Source organism: Natrix helvetica (assembly GCF_964273705.1).
Source record: "Natrix helvetica genome assembly, chromosome: 1".
Lineage (NCBI taxonomy): Eukaryota > Metazoa > Chordata > Lepidosauria > Squamata > Natricidae > Natrix > Natrix helvetica.
The window spans coordinates 69,566,494-69,593,971 of record NC_138548.1 but is presented as its reverse complement, the minus strand read 5'-3'; the positions used below and the strand labels follow the sequence as shown (position 1 = coordinate 69,593,971).

General features: G+C 40.4%; 1 protein-coding gene across 2 annotated transcripts in view; it reads left to right on the top strand.

The window, feature by feature from the left end:
* The window catches only part of BMF (Bcl2 modifying factor), a 62,191-nt gene that overhangs the window by 24,386 nt on the left and 10,327 nt on the right, over nt 1–27,478 (top strand). The window contains exons 1-3 of one of the 2 annotated variants that reach the window (XM_081939907.1): nt 589–872; nt 12,235–12,555; nt 14,640–14,803. In XM_081939907.1, the coding sequence (XP_081796033.1) occupies nt 12,240–12,555; nt 14,640–14,803 (480 nt within the window). In that variant the 5' untranslated portion in view covers nt 589–872; nt 12,235–12,239. Of the gene's footprint in view, nt 1–588; nt 873–12,234; nt 12,556–14,639; nt 14,804–27,478 lie in introns of those variants that run through there. The other variant, XM_081939908.1, reaches the window with a different exon arrangement.

Below are 27,478 nucleotides of genomic sequence, written 5' to 3'. Positions count from 1 at the left end.
TTGAAGTTGGAAGATTTGAAGTATACATATTTATTTATTTATTTATTTATTTATTTATTTATTTATTTATTTATTTATTTATTTATTTATTTATTTGTATTACTATTGCTTAAGTGGCTTATTTTAAGACTTGACCCAGTCAATGTACTGTCCATAAAATATGAATGTTTACATGGGGGGAGGGGGGATTATAAAAAAAAATTGCTTCTCTGCAAGTCTGGACTTGCCCTGCCTTCGACTGATTGTGAGGTTTGGCTTTGGGCTGAATGCCAGGGCAACAAAGAGGCACGGTTAAATATAAAATCTTTTGCTTCAGGTCTCCCAACTAATTCTCGCCGTCTTAGCGCCACGATTTGGGGGAAGGAGGCGGTTGCCCCGTCTAGAGGCAGCGGCTTTTGGAAACGGCTCTGCCGCAGCTCCAGCCTTTGCCTCGCTGTGAACCGAGATCACGAGCCGGACTCGTCAAAATTATCCACGTTGTGACAGCCCCGAGCTGGGAACGTGCGCGCCTACCGCTCCCCATTGGCTAGACCCCCTCCCTGACGTCACGGCGGGGAGGCGTGTCTTTCATCAGCTGTGCGGGGTAATGCCAGGAAGCGAGTGTCTTTTTGGAAACAATACCGTGTGGTGCTAAGCGGCGGCGCCTCAGGTTGCAAGCCCGGGGACTTTCCGGCTCCCGCTCTTTCCGCTGGCGGCTCTTGTTGGCGCTTCAGCAGCAAATAGTAGACCAGATGAAAGGCGGGATCCGTTTCGGAGGGTTCGCAGATCGCCGCTTTGAATAGGCGACCGGGGCTCCTGGATCTTGTCTCCGGGGTAAGATCGTAAGCTTCTGCAGCTGTTCTGCCCGGGCAGAGGCGCAGTGGGGGCAACAGGTCAGTATTTGGGGAGTAGCGGGGGAGGGGCTGGCAGGGGAGGACTTGAGTGACAACTCCGTTATTTGTATGTATAAGTTCTGTTATTTATAAGTTGTAAATCACAACGTGCTCCTTGGGATTTGGATTTCCTTAGCGAGCTAGTCGAGAGTCCCTCGAGAGCCTTCGTTAGAGATGCAGGCATCGGCGGATTCTTCTACTTAATAAGTTCTGTGGGTCCCCTTGCGCAGTTAAGGAAGTTACATTGAAGCAAGGGGCTTCTCCACCCCCACCCCCAAGTCGGTTAAATGATCTTCCCCCAAAGGTGGCTTTCTTTGTGTGAGTCAGGTTTACAGTTGCTCGGGCTAGCATTATACAAAATATTCATCGAAAGATACACTATATTGCCAAAAGTATTCGCTCACAACTGAGTCTGATTATTGGATGGATGAGCGAATACTTTAGGCAATATAGTGCATATTTGTATATATACTTTCCCCTTGCACTCTCACATGAGATATTGCTGCTTTGTATATCTTGCAGTTAACTTTCCAAGACATAACTTAGTCCTCACTTGCCTTAAGTAAAAAGTGGGGGGGGGAGGGGTGTGTCATGGCTACTTGGCTTCCAATATTGCTTGACAGGCAGGACCCGAAGAATGGAAACTTCTTCTTTTTCATTTTTGTTTGCTGGCCATTAAAGTTGTCCAAGATATAAGGATAACAAACTAGCAGGACCACTGCAGCTGAAATTTGTGCCAATGGTTTGCGATGGTTTTAGACATACAGAAAAGATGGGATGCAAACAAAGATCATTTGTCATCTAGTGAAATAGTTGTTCGGATACCAAGACTATAGCCATCTTAAATATAATCATTAAGGAATGCAAATTTGTGTTCTACAAAATAGAAAAGAGACACTTGGTTTTGCGGAACTGGCCACCAAGGTGCTATATTTGACGTTTTAATACTTAAAAGACTCAATTTAGTTCTTGCACCACGGATGCTGTAAGGCCTTTCTATTTGTTGACTCATTTGGATAAAATATGAGTATCTGATTTTTTTTCCTCCTTCCTTTTCACTGTAAGAATTTGGTTTGACCTCTTCCTGGGCTGATATAATGCATTTCAACCTTAAAGGTTCTTTACGATTGAGTCATTTAAGCACAGGGCAGAAGGCAAAAGGAAGAGCTAAAGAAATCATGAAACCAACTTGTCACTTTGTTTTGGCTAACTGGCATGCACGTGTTATGTCCTCCCCCACCCTCTTCCTTGTTCTTCCATTCCTGAAGAAAGGCAAGTGGTTGTATATTGATTTTTTCCCCCTGAGAGAATGCTAGAGGTAATGGAAGAATGCTTGCATTGTACGGTTCCTCAACAGGTGTTTCCAGGTGGAAAGAACTGCCGAATTGGTTTCATTCTTTCCCATTCGGGGTTGTGAAGTTGGTTGCCGAATTGATTTCCTTCTTTCCGAAGAGCATGATGGTTATTTATTATGCTTCTATAGCATTTCAGGAAATATAAAACTGCTTGCTTGGGACTTTCAGGGGATTCCAGTCCAGGTGCTCAGATGTGCTGAATGGTATCAATATAATTGCATCCTGTGCACTTAAATCCCCAGGATGTTGCCTTTGGATACCAGTGTATTCGTGGATACTTTTCTTGCCACCTTCTGCCCCACTCTTATTATTTTTTAAATATTATTTTAATTCTAAACATCTAGAATAATTTTTATTTCTCAAGAGTGCCCTTGCATTTCACGTTGGCATTGTTGGAAAATAAAAATAATAGACTTATAGTGTAAGAAGGAACTGCATAATCCTTGCCCTTGTGCTCAGAAGATATTTATAATTTGCACTCCTCTCAAGGATCTTGGATTGGCCCCATAAAATTGCCACTTATGGAAAAAAATGAAAGTTTTTGCTTTAAGAACCCTTACAACACTGGTTTATTCCACAAACCACGACTAAATGAATCATGGTTTATTGTGATCTGTGAACCTAGCCTAAAAGAAAGTGATGAGTTCCCAAGCTCCAATTCTGTTTTTTCCATACTGCTAACTGTTCAGAACCTCACAGACTCAAGGACTCTTATTTTAAAGTGAGCCCCACTGAACACAAAAGGTCTTACACATAGGACTGTATGGTAAGTGAATATTGTTCATAACATAGTTACGAACATAGGATCTGTGTTGAGGGACCGTTCTCTCTCTATGTTATAAATTAAAGACCCTTACTGTGGTGATAGATATTATGAATACTTATTGTATAGCAGTCTTAATTATGCATGCAAGATTATTAGTATGTTTAACCTAGAGAACAGGTGACTCAGTGGTTAAGATGCTGAGGTTGTCGATCAGAAAGGTCGGCAGTTCGGTGGTTTGAATCGCTAGTGCTGCTTAACGGAGTAAGCTCCCGTTACTTGTCCCAGCTTCTGCCAACCTAGCTGATTGAAAGCATGTAAAAATGAAAGTAGAAAAATAGGAACCACCTTTGGTGGGAAGGTAACAGCGCTCTATGTACTTTGGGCATTTAGTCATGCCAGTCACATGACCACAGAGGCGTCTTTGGACAGTGCTGGATCTTTGGCTTTGAAACGGAGATGAGCACCACCCCCTAGAGTTGGGAACAACTAGCACATATGCGCGAGGGGAACCTTTACCTTTACCTAACCTACAGAAGAGGCAGTTGTAGAGAGATATGATCGCTATCTTCAAGTATCACAACAGTTATTACATAGAAAATGGGGGAGAGTTATTCAAAATCCTATCCCAGATGATGGAAGAAAAGATAATGGGTTGAAATTACAAGGAAGTCAATGTCATCTGGACATTACGGTAAAAACAGCCTTAAAAGTAAGAGCACAGTGCCTTGGGAGGTGGTGGACTCTTCCATATTTAAACAGACTGGTTAGTGGTATATAAAGGATGTTGTATAAATGGACTTTTACCCTAGAAATGAGATTGGACTAGAACATTGTTCTACCCTTTCATGTTGATGTTTCATTTCTGCAATCCTGCAATTTATAGCCTACAGCAGATACATAAATGGAGTAAAATGAAATTATAAAAATAAAAAATTAAAGCATTTGGGAGTTATTTGGGAATAAACTTCCAAGGTAGAATAAAAGAAATACAGTGGAAATGGTGCATGGCATGGCAAATGTAAATTGGATTTCATTCTGCTCAAACATGAGATTGCTCGGTGAAGGTGAGATCAAAAGAACTTCTTTACAGAATGAAGCTGAGCAAGCTGAAATTGAATCCAGGCAATCCAGAGATACCATTAGCAAGAAGAACGCTGGACTCTGGAATGGTGATGTTTTGGATGGGACTGCACTCCCCAAGAAGAAGTGGGTTTGCAATTTTAGAGTGGTTCTTGACCATCAGCTGTCATTGGATTTGCAGCTGGCAGCTGCAATGAGCAGCGCTTTGCACAGTTATGGCTAGGGTGCAGCTGGGATCCTCCCTTAGCCAGTGGAATTTAGTGACAGTAATTTGCACCTTAGTTACAACTCTTCTAATTTATGTGGGCCTACCCTTGATAAGCATCCAGAGGGTGCAGTTGGCGCAAAATGAAGCTTCCAGCTTCTGGTCTGCTATGTAATATAGGAATCCCGTGATGTTTGGACTAAAAAAATCTGCACTGGTTGCTAAATGTGTCCCAGGCACAATGGAAGATGGTTGCACTGACCTTTAAATCCCTAAACTGCTTAGTGGTAGATTATCTGGGGCATTGCGTCTCCTGCTACAAACCTTTCTGGTTACTCAGATTGGCAGGAGAGGCCCTTCTCAAGGTACCCCATTGTCACGGTTCATCTTTGTGGGAAAGAACCACCTTCTCTACAGCTCCAAAGCAAGCTTAGGAAGAATTCCCTAAGGAGCCATGTTTGGCTCCAGATCTTTCAATATTTATCAATTATATTATTGATTGATTTTCATTTTGGTTTGGGTTTTATTTGTATTATTTTTAATATTTAATACTCTGTATTTTTGCTTGTTGATAAGTCACTACAGTAATTAGAAAACTGAATATGCATTTAATAATATTAAAAAAATTAAGGTAGAAAGCTAATTATTTTCTTAGCTCCAATGCCATAGAACAATTTTCTATCACTGTTTTCAGCCTTTATTCTGTTTCTTCCAAAGTTCCTTGTTACCAACCACTCCTTCAGCATTGTTCAACTTACAACGGCATTGAAAACAGAGATTTGCGATCAGTCCTCAAAGTTTTAACCTTTGTAGTGTTCCCATGGTCACATGATCATGGACCCTAGGTAAGTAGTGCACATTTATGATGGTTAGAGAGGGCCAGTCATGTGATTGCCATTTGTGATCTTCACAGCCATCCGTCAATAAGCAAAGTCAATGGGAAAGTTGGCAGGAACTCACAAATTATGGTGAAGTGACATCACACTTAACAACCTGTGGTGACTCGCTTAACAATCACAGCCAGAAGTGACAAACTAATATAACGCATCATAACCCATCAGCTCACAAGAAATCAGACCATAAGATCTCAATAACAACAATCAGTCAATCAAACAATCCGAACTCAGAAATATGTGAACAAGCAACACTAATTTACATCATACAGATGGTACTTATAATCAAAGACCATGTCCCAATAACAACAGCCAGCCTATCAAACAGTCCAAAATCAGACCATGACTCAGAAGTAGCTTGAACAAACAACATCCACATTAATTTGCATCACATAAAAAGACATTTAAAGGCCAGTGTTCTGACAGACGAACACAATTCAAAGTGCAGATGACATCTCCTCAAATGGTCACGAAACGTTTGTGACCAAATTGCCAAGCTCGGAACTCAGAACAACAGCCTATCAACCCAAACTACTAGTATTCAAATACATTTCAACTGTTATTATTGTTTAGAAAATTGAAGAAAAATGATATGGCAACAACCATCTACCAACAGAGAAGTCTGATCTTTGAAATAATTTTGTTGTGTGTATTCTGTACCTGACTTTAGGTTTGTTTTTGTTCCCTGGCAGTGAAACAAGAAAAATATTATAATCTATGGCACCTGTTACTAATGTAGAATAAAATTGTTTAAAGTTAAATAAACTTAGAATTGCAATACAGTACATAAAAGTGTCTTTAACTATGTGGGCTTTAGTGGAGTACAACTGAAATTAAGACCAAGTCTTTTGATCTAGTGAAGGTTAAGGTTAGAGTTTAGGTTGTGAGGTGTTATTTTAAATTTCAAATATTTTTATGTACAAATATTCAAAACGGGACAAGATTTATAGCCCAGTTCTGTATGTACATAGTAAAAAAAAATCCCTTAGATTTCAGGAACACATGCTACTCCTAAGTAATTCTACAATAGATTTTAGATCTCATCAGTAATTGCAAATTAGATTATACAAACCGCAGCACAATAAATAATCCAAATAATGAATTTTACTTTTTTAAGATCTGGAGAATTCTTGTGAGTTTTCTGTGTATTTAAATTAAGCTAACATTGAGAGAATCATGAAAGACTAATTGTTGGCCTCAAACCATGAAAGACTAATTGTTGGGAGATTTATTATTGCATTATTTTTATTTTTATTTCTTTTATATTGTGCTTTTATGTCCTTGTAAGCCTCCTTGAATCGCCATGTGCAAGTAGGCGGCAATATAAATTTTCTAAATAAATAAATAAAATAAATAAAAATCAATGCACTGCCTGTTATAATCTATAACCTAAATGTGCATCAGTAAACACTTCTGGTTTTAATAGGCCAAGCATTTTGACAGCTTATAAAAATGAAACAAGACTCTAGATGTATTTTTAATTTATTTATTAGGAGGGCAGTTTTTAGGCTCAGTACATACTTTTAACAAAGAAGACAAAATGCAATATTTGTAGTTGGGATTTCAGAAAAAGAGTTGTCTGTTTTGCAAGATCTTGGTGCATTTTGGGGTAGCTGACTTGTTCAGGGTCTTTTCCTCTCTTCCTTGCTATTATCCTTTCATTCTAGTTTGTTACCACCTGCTAACACACCTCCACATTGCTTTCACTCAAAAGGTGTTGAACCTTGTCAACTAATTTGAAGATGGTACTACAATATTATCATCACACAATATATGCAATAATCTCTAATGTCCCCATAGTATATGTCAGAATAGTGTAGTCAAGGAGTTCCCAAGGCTTTCCAAGAAACTGTATGCAATAGTCTAAGCCTTCCGATAATGCTTTCTCTGCCCATAAAATAGCCTCAGGACCACACCAATCTTCCTATGGCTTCTTTCTTACCCTTGTTTTTTTCTATTTTTGTCTGATGGATGCTACTTGGGCAGTTCCACTTACAGGATCACCCTGGCAAGTTAGGCCAACCAAATTCCTTGCCCTGATTCCCAAGAGCTCCTGCCTGAGGCCAGAGGAAACAGCACAGTTTCCCTTTCTTATCTATCCCAGCGGTTCCAGTTGCTAGAGTGAAAGTATAAATTGAGCACATTGCCAGATGTTCTCAAGAAACACTCGTTTTGCAAAGCACCTCCTTTTTTGTGCAGCATGTCCTGTTATGAAAGACACTTTTTTTACCCTGGTTCTGCTTGCCAGACTTTCTTTATATAAGCTCTTGAGAATGCATAATATGATCTCAGAACTAAGCTCAATTATAGTGATTTACATGGGTATTTCTATGCAGTTTTCTTGGTATAGTACGATGTGAAAGAGTTTTTGGCTTCCTTGGGGATATTCTTTTCACTTCCCACTCCAGCCAGGCATTGGGTGAGAAAAATAAATCTACGCCACCCCATGCCATCTTTTGAGGTGTACATTTAATCCTCTTTGCCAAGGGATATTTATATGGTGGTTACTGTGATTGGACATGGAGTTGCGTAGTTTTACGTGCTCTGTTGTGGGCAGACTGGTTGTTGATTCAAGAGCTGCCTTTTAAAAACATTTTGTTTTTCTTTAAACGTAACTCAATAGGAGAGAAATTGCCTGTACCTTTCATGGATGTCATTAAAATTGTACATTCAGTGAAGACATGGCCATGGTGTAGCATTTGTTCAAAGTTATTAATTTTGTTAGAGATTTTCTGAACAACTGCATTCTTCATTATTATCAGTATAATCTGTTATCTAGATGCTAGATAACTGAGTTTATATACTCTTTTGTTTTTTAATTAAAATTTTAGATCTTATGCTTAGATTTAGTACATTTGTTACATATCTAAAAAAAGCTCTGCAAAAATATTTTTGCACCTGCATTGACTAATCCAATTCTGAAGTCAATTCACTCCTATTGTTTGTTAGTCAACCTGATTGAGCGGATTTGCTGACCAAGGTTTTTGTCTTACTATAAAGTGAGATTGCACAACGTGATCTTCCAAAATCCAGTTAATGAGAAAATTAATCACCAACCCAGAAATTGTAAACCACTTCCTTCTCCACTTGGTCTTGAGTCTGGCCACTGGCACTGTTCACACTCAACAAAAATGTGACTTCAAAGATTGAGCAATACCAAAGAATGGTTGGTGAATATGATAGAACTTGCTGAAGCAGCCAAATTGACTTGTAGATCTTGTCTTTTTTCTAGTCAAACATTTATTGCTGACTGAAAATGCCTTATAGACATTTTGTGTAAAACAGAAAAAAATGAACTTATGATCTGTGGCTTGGACAACTAGATAGTATAAGTTGTAGAAAGAAGAGGGTCATGATATAACTTTAGAGAAAGATGTAAATCTGCAATTGTATTTATAACTGCTGTAAGAAAAATTAAAAAAAAACACTTCTTTATATCTTTTTCCTTTCTTTTCTATTTTTCCTCTACCCTTTTGCCTTTTTGCCTTTGAGCTTTCTCTTTTATTTCTTCCTTTTTCTTTGTTTGATTTTACTCTATTTTAGTTTGTGTTAATTCTTACTCATTTAAACTTTCAATAAGTATTATATATTTTTTTAAAAAACACAAAAGTATGACAGGAAGAACCAAACGTTGGCTGGGCACAACAGCAAAAGCTTTTTATGCAGTTGTCCTCACCTGGATGGAATAATCCACAGTGGAGCATACGTAGCTAGGTTTACATAAACTGCTAAATTATGACACGCATTCAGTTTTGAATGGGGAGATACAAAGATTTTCCTAAAGATTTGTAGCTGTTTGGTTCACTGGAATACCAATTGCTGGGAGCTGATGTAGGCAGTCATTACTTATCCATAACAGTTAGATTCACACATCCTACGAAGTCAAACAAAAACAAATCAAGTGATGGAATAGCATTAAATGTGAACTAGGTATTTGAACAGCCCTTGAATGAACTGAGTGTTCCTTTCTGTTTTTTTAAGAAATAGCCATCCCTCTTTATTTTACAGCCTAGAGTTGTTGCTGTTGTTTCAAACAATACTACAGTATTTTAATACTGCAGTGTTGGTATCAGGTCTGGGCTGCCAAAATCCAGGTGACCACTACATAGCAGCATTGACAAACTAGTTTTTACTATCTCTTTGCTACCATCTACTGCCATCTGGATTTTGTCAGCCCAGATTAAATAGCTACTAAGGTAATAAAGGTAGTCCTCAATTTATGACCACAATTGAGCCCAAAATTTATGTTGCTTAGAATGACAGTTATTAAATGAGTTTTGCCCCATTTTACAATCTTTCTTGCCACAGTTGTTAAGTGAATCACTGCAGTTTTTCAGTTAGTAACACGCTTTGTTAAGTGAATCTGGCTTCCCCCCTAGACTTTGCTTTATCAGAAAGTTGCCAAAGGTGACCATGTGATCCTAGGATACTGCGACCATCATAAACATGAACCAAACATTCAAATTTTGATCACATGAACATGGGGATGCTGCAATGGATGCTGCAAGCATGAAAACCCCTCATAAGTGACTTTTTCTCAGTGTCGTCGTAACTTTGAATGGCCACTAAATGAATTGTTGTAAGGTGAGAACTACCTGTAACTGCTTTAAAATGAATTTTTGAAAACAGCCAATCATACCTCTGAGTTTGGTAAGAAATGGATTCTTCCATTTCTTTTAACTTCGTAAACCACCAGGGAGGATAGTTTATTCTCAAAGCCAGTACCAAGGTATTTTATAAGGCAAAAAAATAAGTACTCCAACAAGAGCAACAGAATGTTGCAGTCTACTGTTCACTTCTCCTGTTAAGTGAGACATTTGTTAAGTGAGTTTGCCCCATTTTACAACCTTTCTTGTCACAGTTGTTAAGTCAATCACTGCGGTTGATAAGTTAGCAACTCAGTTGTTAAGTGAATCTGGCTTCCTCATTGACTTCACTTGTCGGAAGGTTGCAAAAGGTGATCCTGTGACCTTGGGACACAGCAACGGTCATAAATATGAACCAGTTGCCAAGCGTCTGAATTTTGATCACGGGGATGCTACAACGGTGGTGTGAAAAATGACTGTTAGTCACTTTTTCAGTGCCGTTGTGACTTTGAATGGCCACTAAATGAATTGTTGAAAGTTGAGGACTACCTGTATATCTTTTCAGTACGTAAACAAGCACCATTTGATGTTTATGTAGTGATATATGTGAATAAATACAAATAGGTAATGAAATATGGCATTAAGGAGTGTCCAAAGCAGCTTGATTTCCTCCGTCTTCTGACCCCACAACTGATTCTTGAGGTTCATAAATCAATTAAAGTGAAATTCCAGAGCAGAGTCAGGTAATTGGAAAAAATTGCAGAGCAGGGCACCCTGCAGACCTCTTCTTCTCCTTCCTCTGGCAGCATCCTCTGGCTCTGAACTCTGTGCTGTGTCCTTTATCTTTCTAGAGAATAGACAGGTGCCAGCAAACAGCACTGTAATGCTTGCCAACAATGCTTTTTTTCTCCCTTTTCTTTTATCTGCTAGAAATGGAGCCTTTTTCTCCATTCTCTATGATTGGTTGTTTTCAAAATATTTTTCTCTTCTTTTTGGCTCTTGTTCCTTTTTTTGCCCATTATTAATGCTAAAATCTCATGCCTGCTACGGGTGTTGCCACTTGGTGCAATAGCCTTATGTTTACATAAATTCATAGAGATAACTGTAACCCTAACATTGGGGTGGGGGTGGGTGGGAGAGAACATAGCAGATGGAATTGACTGTTGCACAAAACATATTGGCAAGGAAAAACATTTTGGTGGGCAGAAAGGAAACAAGACTTTTCCTTTCCTAAAGACAATTTAAAATTACTTTTTTTGTGGAAGACATTAAAACGGCGTGATGTTTCTGAAATTGTCATTAGGGGCGATGATTGCCATTTGCTGTAAAAGAATCATCAGGAATCAGGGAGCATATACATTTAATAAATTATTATGGTTCATTGCATAGTCAGCCAGATGTTTAGACTGGATTTGGCATTTTTATCTATCTATCAAGTCCTTTCTAAGAACCTGGAATAGGAAGATGTTGTTTGATGGTGTTAAAGGAAGAGTCAGAGGATGTAAGCTGTTCCAAATCAAGCTACCTTTTGCAACTGGCTAGTGATTTTGTCAGAGATTATGGTGTTGAGCCTCATTTTGGGGCAATTTACTCTTGGTAGTTTGCTTTCTTTCGCTAAAATTGTTCTACTTTTATTTGCAGATCTTTATGCTTTGTGACTTTCTCCAGTTCTTTTCTATTTTGCTATCTCCAGGTATTGCCATGCCCAGTATCCAGATTTTTTTTGTCTTTCTTATCAACAATTGCTATATATGAGGTATAGTGATGCAGATGTTTATCTGTTGGAATTCAAAGTCCCAAAGCACTTCAGTTGTTCATTTTCTATGGTTTTGTCTATTTTATGGTCTCACCAGTTCTTGCTTGGAGGCAAAAGGTATTTCTTGCAGATAATCCAATCAGAGGTGGGTTCCTGTACCAGTTGGTACCAGTTCGCTGCGCACACACTTTGCTTTTTTGCATTAAAATGGCAAAAACCAGCCATACTTGGATGTATTTCCTAGTAAACTGGAGTGGCACACTCAGTCCCTGGTTCCACTGGCTCTATGATTTAGATGAACAAACTTGATTAATGTTTTCAGGTACTGTACGTTAAGAATTCCCAAAACTCTGTAGAGAATTTAGAATAATATTTTTTGAGAGCGGAGTGCTTGTTAAAGTATTGATGTGGTTTTCTTGTATTCTAAAATAATTTTCCTGGAAGCTATTTTTTTTTCTTTCAACTTTCTTCATAGGGCTGACCAGACTGTAAACAGTCTGAACCTTAAATGGCATTTTGTTTCCCATTTGCTTCAAATTTTTGTTTTAAAGAAGAGAGAACTCGGTCAGAGGGCCTCTTTCATTAACCAGCTAACTTTTTTTCCCCAGACAGCATTCAGAAATAGCTTTATGTGACAAATAAAAGGCATGTATGTTTTTGCCTCTGCTATTCAATTATCTAGTGTCGTAATATTCTTATTATTCTTATTACATATTTTCAGGTGAAATGGATCCCCCTGTTTACCTGGAAGATGATTTTTCCCATTTGGATGGGTTAGATGACGATGTGTTCCATTCTGATGACTGTGAACTGGTCAGTCAGTCCAGCAAGGTGGCCTTTCGTGGCATTTTCACCCAAAGCAAATCTTACAACTGCCTCCTGGGCAGGTTCCAGCTCTTCCCACTTACACACTGTTGTGGTCCCGGCAGCAGGCATGCCAAACAACAAGACAAGGCAACACAGACCCTCAATGCATCCTCTTCCAGCCAGGATATCATGTTACCTTGTGGAGTCACTGAAGAGCCTCAGAGACTCTTTTATGGTAAGAATCATCAGCTGTTACTGGCTTCTTTGTCTACAGTGAAAAAAGGCAGTGAGCCACAGATATAACCTGTTCCCTTTTTTTAATGAACCGTGCTGTTCTTGAGCAAGGCAGCAATTGCCTTGGCTGTTGTGTCAAATAGTTATCTCAGAACCTTTTGCCTGGCTCTACATGAAACAGATATAGGGAAGTCCTGCTTCATCTTCAGAGTATTTTATTTAGAGCAAGACTGGGCAGCCAGCACCTCAAAACCTATGTGACTCCGTGCTCTCCCATCTTTGGCCACCAACATTTGGTAGCAATGAAACCCTCCCTTGAATTTTGGGGTCAAAAGTCACTTAGAAACAGTCTTCATAATATGCAGAACTGGGCTAGTTCTACAAAAAGAGTTAGTGTTATTAAAAAAAGAAATAGATGATAAATGAAAAATATATTAATAATCTGCTTCCGAAATGCAGAATTAATAAATGAATTGCTGTCACTTGACATTTCTAGCACTAGCACTTAGACTTATATACCGCTTCACAGTGCTTTACAGCCCCACTCTAAGCTGTTTACAAAATCAGCATATTGCCCACAACAACCTGGGCCCTCATTTTACCCACCTCAGAAGAATGGAAGGCTGAGTCAGCCTTGGGTCAGTGAGGATGAACTGCTGGCAGTCGGCAGTCAGCAGAATTAGCCTGAAATATTGCATTCTAATAACTGTGCCACCACGATTCTAGGATGTGTTTTTATAGATTCTTTCTTCCTTATAAGCCAATAGTACAAGCTCCAATAATAATTTAGAAGAAAAGTAATCTAAGTTGTCCTCTCAAATTAATTGGTAACTAACTGCAACTCAAATTTAATTCATATGAGGGAGTTCAGTGTGTTATTTTGAATTGGATCCTGACATGAAGATCACTGCTAAATTTGAGTAGTCACTTCCTCTTAATCCAACCTTCCTCACAGAGTTGTGAAGATAAAATGAGGGGAGCACCATCTTTAGCCCCCAATAGAAAGGTAGGGTATGGATGCAATAATAACACTAAATTAAATGTTGATTAAAACCATCTTAGTTACCATGGGTATAATGCAGCCGCGCGGGCTGTGATGGGGAGTACGAGGTACTCCCACGTAACACCTCTCCTGCGCGAGCTGCACTGGCTACCTGTGGTTTTTCGGGTGCGTTTCAAGGTGCTGATTACCATCTTTAAAGCGCTCCATGGCACGGGACCTAGTTACTTGCGGGATCGCATCCTCCCACATACATCCCTGCGGCCAATTCGCTCACACAGGGAGGGACTTCTCCTGGTGCCGTCCACTAGGCAATGCCAACGGGCGACACCAAGGAGTAGGGCCTTCTCTGTGATGGGCCCAACCCTCTGGAATGACCTCCCCCCCGACATTAGAACCACTTCTGACCTCCGCTCCTTCCGGCAAAAATTGAAGACTCACCTGTTCCGATTAGCAGGCCTGGCATAATTACAACTGTCCCTCCTGGCAAATGTATTATTATCTGGTTATTTTAGGGTTTTTAATCTGTTGTGTCTGTTTTAGGGATTTTAAAAAATTATATTTATTCAGCTTTGTACAGTTCTTTTAATTGCATTTTAACCTCCTCCAAACTGTACATATTTAATATTTAATTTTTATTGTATTTTTGTGATATTCTCTATGGACTGTATACCGCCCCGAGTCCCTTCTGGGAGAGGGGGCGGTCTAGAAGCACAAATAAATAAATAAATAAATATAAATAAATAATAATCCAAATTTGAGTTCAATTATATTGTTTAAACAAACCAGCTTGGTGTAATGTCTAAGGTGCCAGGAGCCTATGTGTTCTAATCTTGACTTAGGCACAAAGTCACCTGGCTGACATTGGGCCAGTCGCTCTCTTTCAGCCCTAGGAATCAGGCAATGGTAAAACCAATTCTGAAAATCTGGCTAAGAAACTGAAGGGCCTAATCCAGGCAGTCAATGCTAACTCAACGGCGCAACAATAACAAAAAACCAATTGCCTATTGTTATGCTATTGATGTCAAAAAAAGATCTTATACCATATTGTGATATAAACATCTTTTTTGTATGATATTTGGCAGGAAATGCTGGATACCGTTTACATGTCCAACCAATCGGTTTCACATTGAATCCCCATCTCCAGGAGGAACCTCAGGAAAGTCTGCAGGAATTGCGTACTGAAGTTCAGATTGCACGGAAGTTACAGTGCATTGCAGATCAGTTCCACAGGCTTCATCTACAGAGGGTAGGCAGCTTGAAGAGCAAGTAAATTAGGGGTAGCAGTAAGGCAACAGAATTAATTCATTGGAGAAAGGCTTTATGAATATATTGCATAGTCAAGTAGTGTAACTTCTGTGCCATCACTTCCGATATGCTTAGAAGGTGCTTTGTGTTAATATTGATAATATACAGTTTGTTCCCAAAACTGGGAACTATTTTCTGAAATATATATTTATAATTATTATCCTTTATTTGATTCTATTGTAATTTATTTACAGAGGTACCCTAGCTCTGCCTCACAGAAATACTAATATAATTATTATTTCTGAATGTAAAGCTGGTTTCCTTTGTTGAGTTATCCTGCAGCTGAACAAAAAATAAAATAAAGTTTGCAGGGAGCTACATTATAAAGAAAGAAGTAGATTTGTTTTTGAATGTCTTCTACTAAGTCTATTGAACAAAGTAAAAAAATAACCAAAAAAAAACTAAGATGAAAAGAATCAAACCTACTCTTTCTAAGTAGTGGGCAGGTTTACTCCTTCTCCTGAGGAGGGTTTCTAAATACAGTATATACTGCATTTTTCTGAATATAAGGCGCACTCCCCTCCCCCCAAAGGGAGAAAATCTGGGTGCGTCTTATACACTGAATACAGCATTTTTGGCCTCCCGAAACCCTGCCCCTTCACAAAAATGGAGGTACAGATGCTTTCGGAGGCTTGCAATGTGCTCCTGGGGGCTGGGGAGGGAAAATGGGCTGTTTTTTCCTCATTTTTGCCCCCCCCCCCCCCGAGCCCCCAGGAGCACTCTACAAGCCTCCTAAAGCCTATGCATGCCCTGTTCTTTGCAAAAAAACGGGCCCTTTTTGCTTGTTTTTGCCCCCCCCCCCAGCCCCCAGGAGCACCTTACAAGCCTCCTAATGGCTATGCATGCCCTGTTTTTCACAAAAAATAAGGCATGCAGAAGGTTTGGGAGGCCTGCAGAGTGCAAAAAAAATTTTTTTTAACTTACCTCTTTAAAATCTTGGTGCGTCTTATACTCCTAAAAATACGGTGTTTTTATTTTCTTTCTGCTTACCTATCTACCACTTTGAGCCTTGCCTTCTGCTCCCAAGGACAACTTAGAAAATACTTTGAGGGATATCTGTTTACCTCAGCTTTATTACTTTCTCGCAGTGGTGTTAGGAGAGAGAGAAAGAACAAGGCCTTTCTGCCATTCCCTGTATGCTGGGACTGTATGTAAGGGGCTGGTCTTCTGTTTCCATTAGTCATGGAAAGGTAGAATATTTTCTGCTGACTAAGTCTGTCAGCTGGATAGCAGAACAAGTAGGCAAGGCTTCCAGGAAGCCAAATTTCATGCTTTGACATCTAGTCCCAAATGTAGTTCAGCCTTAAATACCATGAATAATCTAACTCTCTCCCCATATGCCTTGAAGTATCCGTCACTTTCGAGATTTGCTCTTCTGTTGGTTCTGTCTTGTGAAGCAGATGAAAGAAACTAACATGGTGTGATGGGTGAAGCACGATGCCATGGCAATAGCCCTTCTTCATCAAAAGCTTTTGAGTGTCACAATAACAGCATAAACAGTGGTGAAATTCATTTTTTTTTACTACTGGTTCTGTGGGCGTGGCTTGGTAGGGGAAGGATACTGTAAAATCTCCATTCCCACCCAACTCCTGGGGAAAGGATGTTGCAAAATCTCTATTCCCTTCCCACTCTGGGGACAGCCAGAGGTGGTATTTGCAGGTTCTCCGAACTACTCAAAATCTCCGCTACCGGTTCTCCAGAACCTGTCAGAATCTGCTAAATTTCACCCCTGAGTACAAAGCATCGGTATCATTCTCCCAGGTACCACAAGTAGTCTGTATTATAATTGTTACAATAAAGTGAACTAGTACCAAGGCCCTGCATGCTTCAGAAGTGTTTTAAAACAAGTGCCTTGAAAGTTGCACACGCATAGCACTTTTCTGGTCTTAATTAAGGCAGCCAGAGTTTTTCCAGACTTTCTTGTAATTTTGAAAACAAATGTGCTCCAGCTATAGTATATGCTATCCATCTATTAACATGACTATTAAAGCAGCAGCTGTCTCACAAGGAAACTAAAAAAGGCAGGCTGCATAAATGAAGAGCAGGAAGATGCTGCCCTTACGCACATGTATGATCCAAAGCACTTCTCATTTTTAAAGCAAGCAAACCCTAATTAGTTCTGTTCTATCCAGATTGCAAATAGATGTAAGTGTCCAAGACTGACAGAAGAGCTTGCCTAAAGCCTTTTAATGCATAAAATAAGATCTAAACCAGCCAAGGATGAACCTTAAGCAAGCTTAGTATGTTGTGCAAATGCAGCTACTAGGTTTTTGATTGACCTTCTTGAGTCGTATTATATCAACATGGCCACTGAGCTTCTAGCAAGGGTGAGGTACAAAATTTCGGATGGGGACTCCTGCTACACTAGTTCACTACTGGCATTCCAATGTGTCCTTTGGCTTCTTTACAAAAAGGAACTTGGCGCCAACTCATCTTCAAAGGAGTATTTTGTTAGACTTTTTGATTAAATTCTCTGCAAGGGAAGATTTGCAGAAGTGGGAAGAGTTCTTAGAAGGCTCACCACAATCTTTTCCATTTTATAAAATATCTTACACCAGACCAATCAGCTATGAAGTTCTGAGCAGCTGTCTTTTCCTCTGGGTCTTTCAATAGGAGGTGATGTTATCGTTGGACACTGGGTGCTTTTTTCTTCCCTTTCCCCCCCCCCCTCCTCTTTTTCTCTATTCACCACCACCAGCTCCACTTCCCACTATTACTTTGTAAGTTACCCTTGTGGATTGTCCTTCCTTGTGTGAAACCCAAGCAGATCTCTCAGAATGCTTTACAGGAGAGGAGGAATCATCCAAGCCGGTTTATTTTAACCTACTTAAGACTGATCTGATTTCAGCTTGGGCCACTTAAATTCCTTCTGAGGAAAATTGCATTCAGGAGTTTATCATTGTTTTTTTTCCCCCAATTTAAAAAAAAAATTATTCTCTTACATACCATTTTAAGTATACATTCACATAATTGTTATTCTTCTTTACATTTGTTATTCTTATACATTTGTTATTTCATTTAATAGGTTATAATATACAGTTTGGGTTGCTTTATTTCCGATCAGTTCCGATCAGCCGGCCTGGCCTAATTGTAATCACTAGTACAACCTATTACGGACCCTCCTGGATGGCTTTTTAAACTGTAAATTTTGGGGTTTTAATTTGGTTTTAGATTGTTTTTAACTATAATTTAGTTTGGGTATTATACAGACTGTATGTGTACGTTGTTTGTCTAGTGTTTCGTGTTTTGCTTTGTTGTTTTATATATGTACTGTCTGTACACCGCCCCGAGTCCCTGCGGGGAGAGGGGGCGGTATATAAATTTAATAAACTCAAACTCAACTCATTTACCATCCCTTCCGCCTGTTCTAACACCACCTTATTTTCCTTTTCTTTTCTCCCTCCCTCCTTTTCTACTTTCTTCCTTCCTCTTCTCCTTTCCCTTACCTTTCCCCTATTCCTATTCTTCCTCTTCCCCTTCCTATCCTCTCTCCTTCTCTTTCTCTCCCTTCCACCCTTCTCTCCTTAGCTCTTTCTTCTCTCCCCCCCCCTTCCTCTCATTCTCTCCTCCTGTCTCACTTTCTTTTTCTGTTGTTGTAGGTATCTCTTTCAAATCTCAGTTTATGTTTTCTTGGGATGGTATTTCCGCAAACCCAAATATAATTTGGTATCAGTTTATCATTGTTGTGGCTTCTGTTTCTCTTCTTAAGACAAGTGCATGTTGTGTCACAATGCCAGAGCTTTGGTTAGTGGGGGGAGGGGGGGCAATAAGATCCATAATGAAGGTTGCCATATTTGTAAAGGAAACTTGTGCTTTTATGAAAAGAATGTACTTGGTGGAAGATAAGAAATTCCTTGGAGCTGTTTTAATGGCTATAAATCAAGCAGAGAAGTTTCACTGCCTGATTGTGGGTGTTTCCAGCTGAACAGGAGTGGTAGCCTGCAACCACTTCAGGAAGCTGTTGTGGACCAGGGTCATGTGGGGGATGGAACTAGGCAAAGGCTGCAGAGGACTAGAGCTTTAAGTTTCAGCCATTGCTATTTCCTATAGGAACTCTGTGGCAGCTGCCAAGTTCTCACAAATGCAGAATCCGCTCAGGGAGGAAAGGATGTGTGTATATGGTCTCTGTAGCTGGATTTCCATGAAGTTCCAGATGTTCAGATTGTTCCATTGCTTTTCCTACAATCTCGAGCTTCATTTTACTTCATCCCCTCTTTCTCTCAGACCTCTGCCCTCAATTTTTGGGATATAACTACTTTGTTTGGGGAGAGGGAGGGGGAGAAATGGCTCTAGACAAAAGAACGGTATCTCTGTTTTTACATTCAGCAAAAGAGAACAGTTTTGGCGGGGGGGGGGGAGTTTTACCAGAACACAAACTCAAGTGCTGGAGTGGCATTCTAATGTCTTGATTGTGGTAAATGTAGGAACTCCATATGTTTGATAGGTGATAGAAGAAATTAATCACTTCCCCCTCTCTTCAAATCCTTCTGGCATTGTTTTTCCCATCCTAGATAGCATTCCATCAGCATCTGTCCCTAATGTCAGTTCTGGGGTAGCTAACTTTGTTTAGAATGGCAAAGGTTAACAGGGCTTTGTTTTTCCTGTCAAGAGTCCTGAAGGGAAGCTGCAGAACTGGTTGTAACACGACCCGTTCCATCTGGGGAGTGCAGCTATCCAATGTCTTTGTCTGGGAAATGTGTCCAAGAATGCCCCCAGGGGAAAAAAAAAAGCTGTAACCAAAAAAAGAAATGTGGGTCTTCCCCTCCCCTTTTCTTCAGGCAAGACGTGTGCGTTGCTGTGGCACCAAGAGCCAGAGAGGAACCACTGCAGAGCAGAAATAGTGTAGGAGCATCATGTGTCATCCAAGCATGTGGGAGAGTTAGTAAACAAAAGCCTCCCTCTTTACTACGAGCTGAGGCAGGCGAGAGAGGAGGAGCTCTTCCTTTTTCAGCTGAAATAATGGACGAGAAAGTGTGTGCAAGCTGACCAGGGGTGGATTCCTGCCAGTTCTAACCTCTTCTATAGAAGAGGTTCCACAAATCTACAGTGCCGTTTAGAACCGGTTCCAGCTCCCTCCCCCCCGCCCGTCAGCACATCATCAAGATGAAGAGTGAGAGGAGGAATTCTGGGAGTTGAAGTCCGCAAATGTTAAAGCTGTCAAGTTTGAACACCCCTGGCGGGAGTTCTAAAGGGTTAGGGGTGCAAGGGTCTTGTAACTTGACAGCTTTAAGACTTGCGTGCTTCAAATGCCAGAGTTTCTGAGCCAACATGTTGGTTGCTAAGCAAGAGTGTTGTTAAGTGAGTTTCACCACATTTTACAAGTTGGTCACGCCCACCCAGTCACATGACTGCTAAGCCACTCCCACCTAGTCACATGGCTGGCAAGCCACTCCCACCCAGTCACATGGCCGGCAAGCCACTCCCACCCTGTCTCACATGGCCGGCAAACTACTCCCACAAAGCAGGCCACACCTACAGAAGAGGTTCTAAAAATTTTTGAAACCCACCACTGAAGTTGACAGTCCCTTCTCTCTCTTTCTCCCTATATTTGTTTATGCACAAACTTCTTATTTGAAACAGAAAGTAGGAAAGAAATCTGTAGGAAAGGAGTTTGCGCATATACAAATATAAGAGAGAGAGAAAGAGAGAGAGAGAGAGAGAGAGAGAGAAAGGACGGTCAGCTTGGACACACTTTCTCATTCTTTATGCCACTATATTATTTCAGCTGAAAAAGGAAGAGCTCTTTAAACAGAAAGAAGAGCTGTTTAAACAGAAGGTAGAAAAGAAATTAGAGGGACACGATGGCTCAGTAACTAAGACATTGAGCTTGTCGATCAGAAAGATTGGCAGTTTGGTGGTTCGAATCCCTAGCACCGCATAATGGAGTGAACTCCTGTTGCTTGTCCCAGCTTCTGCCAAACTAGCAGTTCAAAAGCATGTAAAAATGCAAGTAGGAAAATAGGGACCACTTTGGTGGGAAGGTAACAGTGTTCCGTGTGCCTTCGCTGTTTAGTCATGCTAGCCACATGACCATGGAGATGTCTTCGGACGGTGCTGGCTCTTCAGCTTTGAAACGGAGATGAGCCAGCGCTGTCCTAGAATCGGGAACGACTAACACATATGCGTGAGGGGAACCTTTACCTTTACAGGAAAGAAATATTTGATCTGTTACCACTCAGTCATCCTTCCTCATTAAACCAGAGCTTTCAGATTGATGGGTTCCATGTTGTCAACAATTGTGGAGAAAAGATTCCTAAAAGATGTGGAAGATATTTATTTGACAAGGTCTGGAATAAAGGGTTCCCTACACATATGGAAATGGGGATTCTTCTTCTTTGTGCGGAACTATACTGAAGGACACCACAACACTTATTACTAAGTTTGTTCTGGTGGTTCATATTCCTTTTGCCATTTTCGTCTCATCCTGTTGATAAAGACAGTGGTGTGTTGTCCAATACTTTTCTAGACAATTATTGGTGACCAGAATTGTAACTTGTTTATTGTGTCACCTCAGAGAGGTATGGTTGCAATCTGATTGCACTATTGCCGGGATGGCAAACTTATGGCACGCGGAGCCATTTGTCAGGGCACGCAAAGCGTTGCCCTGTCAGCTGGCCAACATGCATGTGTGCACTGGCCAGCTGAGTTCAGCCTTTTTTAAAGCCATTTTTCACCCTCCCCAGGCTCCAGAGGCTTTGTAAGAGCCTGGGGAGGGTGAAAAGCCTTCCCCACCCCCCCTGGAGGCCCTCTGGAGGCTTCAGGAGCTTCCCTGAAGCCTCCGGAGCACAAAAATCCAGCCCTACGGGCAAACCAGAACTTCAGCAACGGACTTCCGATTTGCTCATAGGGCCAGTTTAAGCCCTCCGGAGCCTTCAGGGACCTTCAGGAGGATTCCCTGAAGGCTCTGGAGGACGAAAAACAACCCAACGAGCAAACCGGGCAAAAAAGCATGCAGAAATGGGGGGAGGGGTGCACATTGCATTATGAGTGTGGAAGATGGAAGAAATAGTTGAGGAAAGAGATGACTTTGTTTTAGTAGAAGAATTATCAAAATGACTAGGTGACCATCCATTGAGCATGAATGAGTAAAAACAACCTTTTCCACCTGGTGCCTTGAAGAAGCACCATGGCTAAGATAAAGATTCTTTCACTATAACATGCAGAGCTAAAATTCACTGATATTCTTTCTTATTTCATATCCATAGCCATGGCCCTTCAATAGGAAGGAATCATACATGAATTAAGAGTAGACTTGAATTTGGATTTCCTTGGTCCTCGATCAGTACCATAATCCCTACACCAGCCTCAATAACAAATATTTGGAGTTTATCTGATTCTTTTTTTAAAAGTTTACATCTCCATGAAACTGTATGTTTATAGACAATGTTAAGCCTGGATTTAGTTGTATCTATATGAGACTCTGTGAATCAAATCAAGCTTTGAGATGTTTGCTTCTCCTTCTCTAACTGTATTGGAAAAAATACTAATTCTGATTCATTCATATTCGGCTCCCTGGCCTGACCTATATATGAATTTGGAATCAATATTTAACACAGACTCCAATTGAACATTTGGTTTGTCTTGTAGTTGATTAGCACTTGTGTTAAGCCTAAGACATAAGCAACTTGTATTTCTTTTCCCTATTGGGGAGGGGGAGAAGGAAAGTCGGTTTATCTAATAATTTCCTGTTGTTTGCAGGTATTCCAATATGTATAATTGATATATTGATTATGTGCCATCAAGTTAATATTGACTCTTGATGACCATATGGATAGATTTGCTCTATGACAGTGTGGTCTTTCAGATCTTCTAACAATCTACCCATCACTGCTTGTAACTGAGTCATTTTATCATGCTGCTGGTTTCTTCTGCCTCGTCTAGCAGTTTAGCCTTCTTCACATAATGTGTGTAAAGTAGGATAATTTGGGCCTGATCATTTGTGCTTCAAGTGAAAACGATAGTTGATTTATCCAGTGACCCATTTGTTAATTCCTTGGCTGTCCACGGTATTCCCAAGAGTCTTCTCAACACCAACGTTCAAAAGCATCAATACTCTTTTTATCCTGGTCTCTTAAATTCCAATTTTCATTTCCGCTGATAACAGAAAATACCATGACTTGCACTGTTCTGATCTTTGTAGGCGAGACACATCAGAACACCTCAATCACTTTTCCTATAGCCATTGTACTGTGGTTTAATTTTTAATTTTAGATTAACCACAGACATAAACCTCCTATTTGAAGATAGAAGTACACAGGATCAAATGCTGGGGTGTACAGTAAGGGCTATATTGAAATCTATAATGCAGTAATACTCCCATCTGTACTATGTCTGAGCTTGGCTCACCCATTCTTTAATTTACACACAAACTTCTTTTAGTCATTTGGAGGTTGATAGATTTCACTCTCCCGTTCAACCAATTTCAGAAAGAGAACTGTTTATTTAAATTTATTATTGCTGTCCAATAAAGTTTTTGAATCTTGTTAAGATACAGATATAGTCCTCGACTTACGACCACAATTGAGCCCAAAATTTTTGTTGCTATGTGAAACATACGTTAAGTGAGTTTTTCCCAATTTTGCAACCGTTCTTGACGCAGTTGTTAAGTGCATCCCTCCAGTTCTTAAGTTAGTAACGTTAAATGAATGGCTTCCCCATTGATTTTGCTGGTCAGAAGTTCATGAAAGATGATCACATGACTCCAGGACACTGCAACCGTCGTAAATATGAGTCAATTGCCAAAGATTCTAATTTTGATCACATATCATGAAGATGCTTCAACAGTCATAAGTGTGAAAAAATGGTCATCAGTCACTTTTTTCACTGATGTTGTAACTTCGAAAGGTCTCTAAACGAATTATTGTAAGTTGAGGACTACCTGTATTCAGGAGATCTAGGGAGCATAATGGTGACGTGGTAGCTCAGGGGCTAAGAAACTGAGCTTGTCAATCAGAAAGGTCAGCAGTTCAGCGGTTTGAATCCCTAGTGCCGCCTAACGGAGTGAGCTCCCATTACTTGTCCCAGCTTCTACCAACTTAGCAGTTCAAAAGCGTGTAAAAATGCAAGTAGAAAAATAGGAACCACTTCTGGTGGGAAGGTGACAGCGTTCTGTGCGCCTTTGGCGTTTAGTCATGCCAGCCACATGACCATGGAGACATCTTTGGACAGCGCTGGCTCTTCAGCTTTGAAGCAGAGATGAGCACTGCCCACTAAAGTCAGGAACGACTAGCACATACTGTATGCGCAAGGGGAACCTTTACCTTTACCTCAGAGAGCATAATAGCTGCTTTTATTGTACCTATTCAAAGCAAGCATTGCTAAATTCATCACTTCAGACTTAAACCCAAGTAACAATGCATCGCCCTGCAGCCTGTGAGTACAATTCTAGCAAATCAAATCATGGTTAATTAGTTTGTTCATGTTTTAGAAAAAAACAGAAGCAAATAAGTTTTGTCCTTGACTTTCTTGTGGCTCCCAGGGTTTTATTTAATAGACTGGGAGTCTATAAAAAAAATGGAGGCAGTTTATTTTTGCAGGATGAGAGTGGCATAACTGTCAATAAAATCCAGGAGACCTGACTCCAGTCTCCAGCTCTGGCCCCTAGATCTGGCTGAGATAATGCTTCAGGGCTTCTGGGAGGTTTTTGTGGAAAATGAGCCGTAATTGAGAGCTGTATATATTGACCAATAAAAGTTTACAGCTTTTGAGGCAAGGAGAAAAATATAAACTGTTACATTCTTCTTAGCTTCCACAGCAGTAGGGGAGGCAAATAAGAGACACGCCTTTAAAGGTGGTATTGTCCATACAGTACTATACCACCAAACAAATCAGAAGTTTTATTCTACTTCCCCCCCCCCTCCCCAAGGACTGTTTCTCTTGCCTTCTGTTGTAGAGTGTTTTTGCAACATGGTTCTTGCCTCCTACGCCCGTGATGGCGAACCTATGGCACGCGTGCCATAGGTGCCACCAACACCCTCTCTGTGGGCATGTGAGCTGTCACCCCAGTTCAACTCTGCTACATATGCGCTCATGCCTCCCGCCAGACAGCTGGTCGTCAGGTCTCTACCGCGTATGCACGGGGTGGTGGCGGCGCATGCATTGGTGGCATGTGTGGGGGGCCATGTTCAGGGGGCATGCGCACATGCACTAAGGGTACACATGCATGTACAGGGTACAGAGTGCATGTGGGGGGCACGCGCACAGGGGCAGGGGCAGGGTGCATATAGCGGGACATGAGCACAAGTGTGGGGGCTGCACACACATTGCATTTTGGGGATTCAGGCACGCTTTGGGCACTTGGTCCGAAAAAGTTTAGCCATCCCTGTCCTACACCATCCCCTTTTAAAAAGTTGCTTTTACTAATTCTGATTAGTTTGCATGATGCCACACAACTCCCAGGAATTATGAGAAAGGACTTTGCCTCGGAGCAAGTCGCAATCATTAAACATTGTCTCATTTGGGACTGCTGGCAAGTTTTTTGTTTTAATTAGGCCTAGGGAAAAAATGGTTCAGGGCATTCTTATATGTACAACTGTGCGTGAGAAAGGTAGGAGCTTAGCAGGAATTTCTCTGCGGCCAGCAGTGTTTAAATCATTTTCTAGATTTAGTAACTGAGTCATCATAACTTCTGACAAAGAGCCTGAATTAATGGAGACTTCACTGTTATACCTGACTGCTGGCCTTTGTCTCTTTCTATCTAGCAGGCACCTTTCCAAAGATTTTCTCAGCATTATCTCAACAGTAATACTATTTTTTTTTTAAAAAAAGGCTTTTTTTGGTTTTGTTAGCTGTCTCATCCTTAAGTTTTGGGCTCCGTATCTCTCCTTATGCGAAGTAAGCTTCGACAAAGACAGATTTCTTTTAAAACGTCTTAAAAGATTAGAAGCAGAAGGATACTTTTGCTCATGCTTTGAACAGAGTTGTTATGAATAAAATATGTTTCTCTAACAATTTGGTCCTTGCAGGGAAAACAAAAACAAGCTCCAACACAATGGCAAATTGTGGCAATGGCAAATTTGAATATTATAAAATATTACAAAACAGCAAAAGAGTGAACTGTAGTAAAAAATGTGCAAAGGAGAGGGAACTGGAGGGAATGCAGAGAGTGAATGTATTTCATTAGTTTGTGGGCATGGAGCTGACACCAGTCCTTCACACTTTGTTGCTTCTTCTTGAAGCAGATCCAATATTTCTGTACCATGATGATGTGTAAAGTGTGGATTTGTTTATAGATCGGCCAATGAAAATATTTGCGAAAGTGCCTTTTCCTGGTATTGACTCCCCATCCTGTAAAGATCATGATCCCTGCCTTTAAAATTATTTCCTGTCTCTTGTCAACAACATGGACTCTTGCTTTGATCCCTGCTGGGACTTTATCTTTTCTCCTCCCAGAAATCTCATGTTTGCATCCAACTTCAGCTGTTCTTTGTCTTCCTAGCACCTGCTTTGGACCATTGGGAGGGGTCTGCAGCAGCCATTCATAACCTGGCGATCTCCAGAGTAGCGTTCCCAATTGTCTCCAACAGTTGCCTATGCCAAAAAGGACATCAAGTTAGGGAAAAGTTATGTTGTGTGTTTTTTTTTCTGTTCCATGTTTGGTTTGATCTACTTCTGCATCACCTCCATCTTTTCCCCACATTCTCATTTCAGTAGCTGCTGACTTCTTCTCACTATTACTTTCATCTCTGACATTTGTTTCTAGAGCTGATGTCAACCAAAGAGAGTTGTGTTTGAGCCAAACCCAAACTGGATTCGAATAATTCCACCATCAAGCATCTTATTCTTGTTCAAAGTTGTGCTGTCAGTATCATCGTGTATAAGAGTTGAAAGGGATCTGAGCTATCATCTAATCCAACCCTTTGTCTAGTGCAGGAATCTGTTGTTGCAGCATGCCTGATGGATAGCCATCCGGTCTGTTTACCATCAGAGGAAAGTCCTTTGGTATCAGTTTTTGTCTGTTGACCAACTAGCAGAGCAGCTGTATTGACCTCAAACTGTGCTTGCCTAAGGCAATGTTTCTAAGCCTGGACTTTTGCTGGGGAATTCTGGGAGCTACCAAGGTTGAGAAACACTGGTCTAAGGCATTAGTACAAAATGGGGATTGATCCCTGAATGTTTTCTTCTGATTGACTATTTTATTAAAAATTGAAAAATTCCTCCAAGAGTGACTGCTACATCTATCTGAAAAGACAATGATCTGTAATTTAAAATAATCCCCCACTCGGTACAGGTATCCTTGATTTACAACAATTCATTTAGTTGACTGTTCAAAGTTATACCGGCACTGAAAAAAGTCACTTCTGACCATTTTTCACACTTACAGCCATTGCAGCATCCTCAGGGTCACATGGTCAAAATTCATATTATTGGCAACTAGTTCATATTTATGACGGTTGCAAGATCATCTAATCCGCTTTTGTGATCTTCTGACAAGCAAAGTCAATAGGGAATCCAGATTCACATAATGGCTGTGTTACTAACTTAATAACTGCAATGATTCCCTTAACAACTGTGGCGAAGCCATAAAAGCCATAAAATGGGGAAAATTCACTTAACAATGTTTCACTTAGCAACATAATTTTGGGGCTCAATTGTGGTTGTAATTTGAGGACTACTT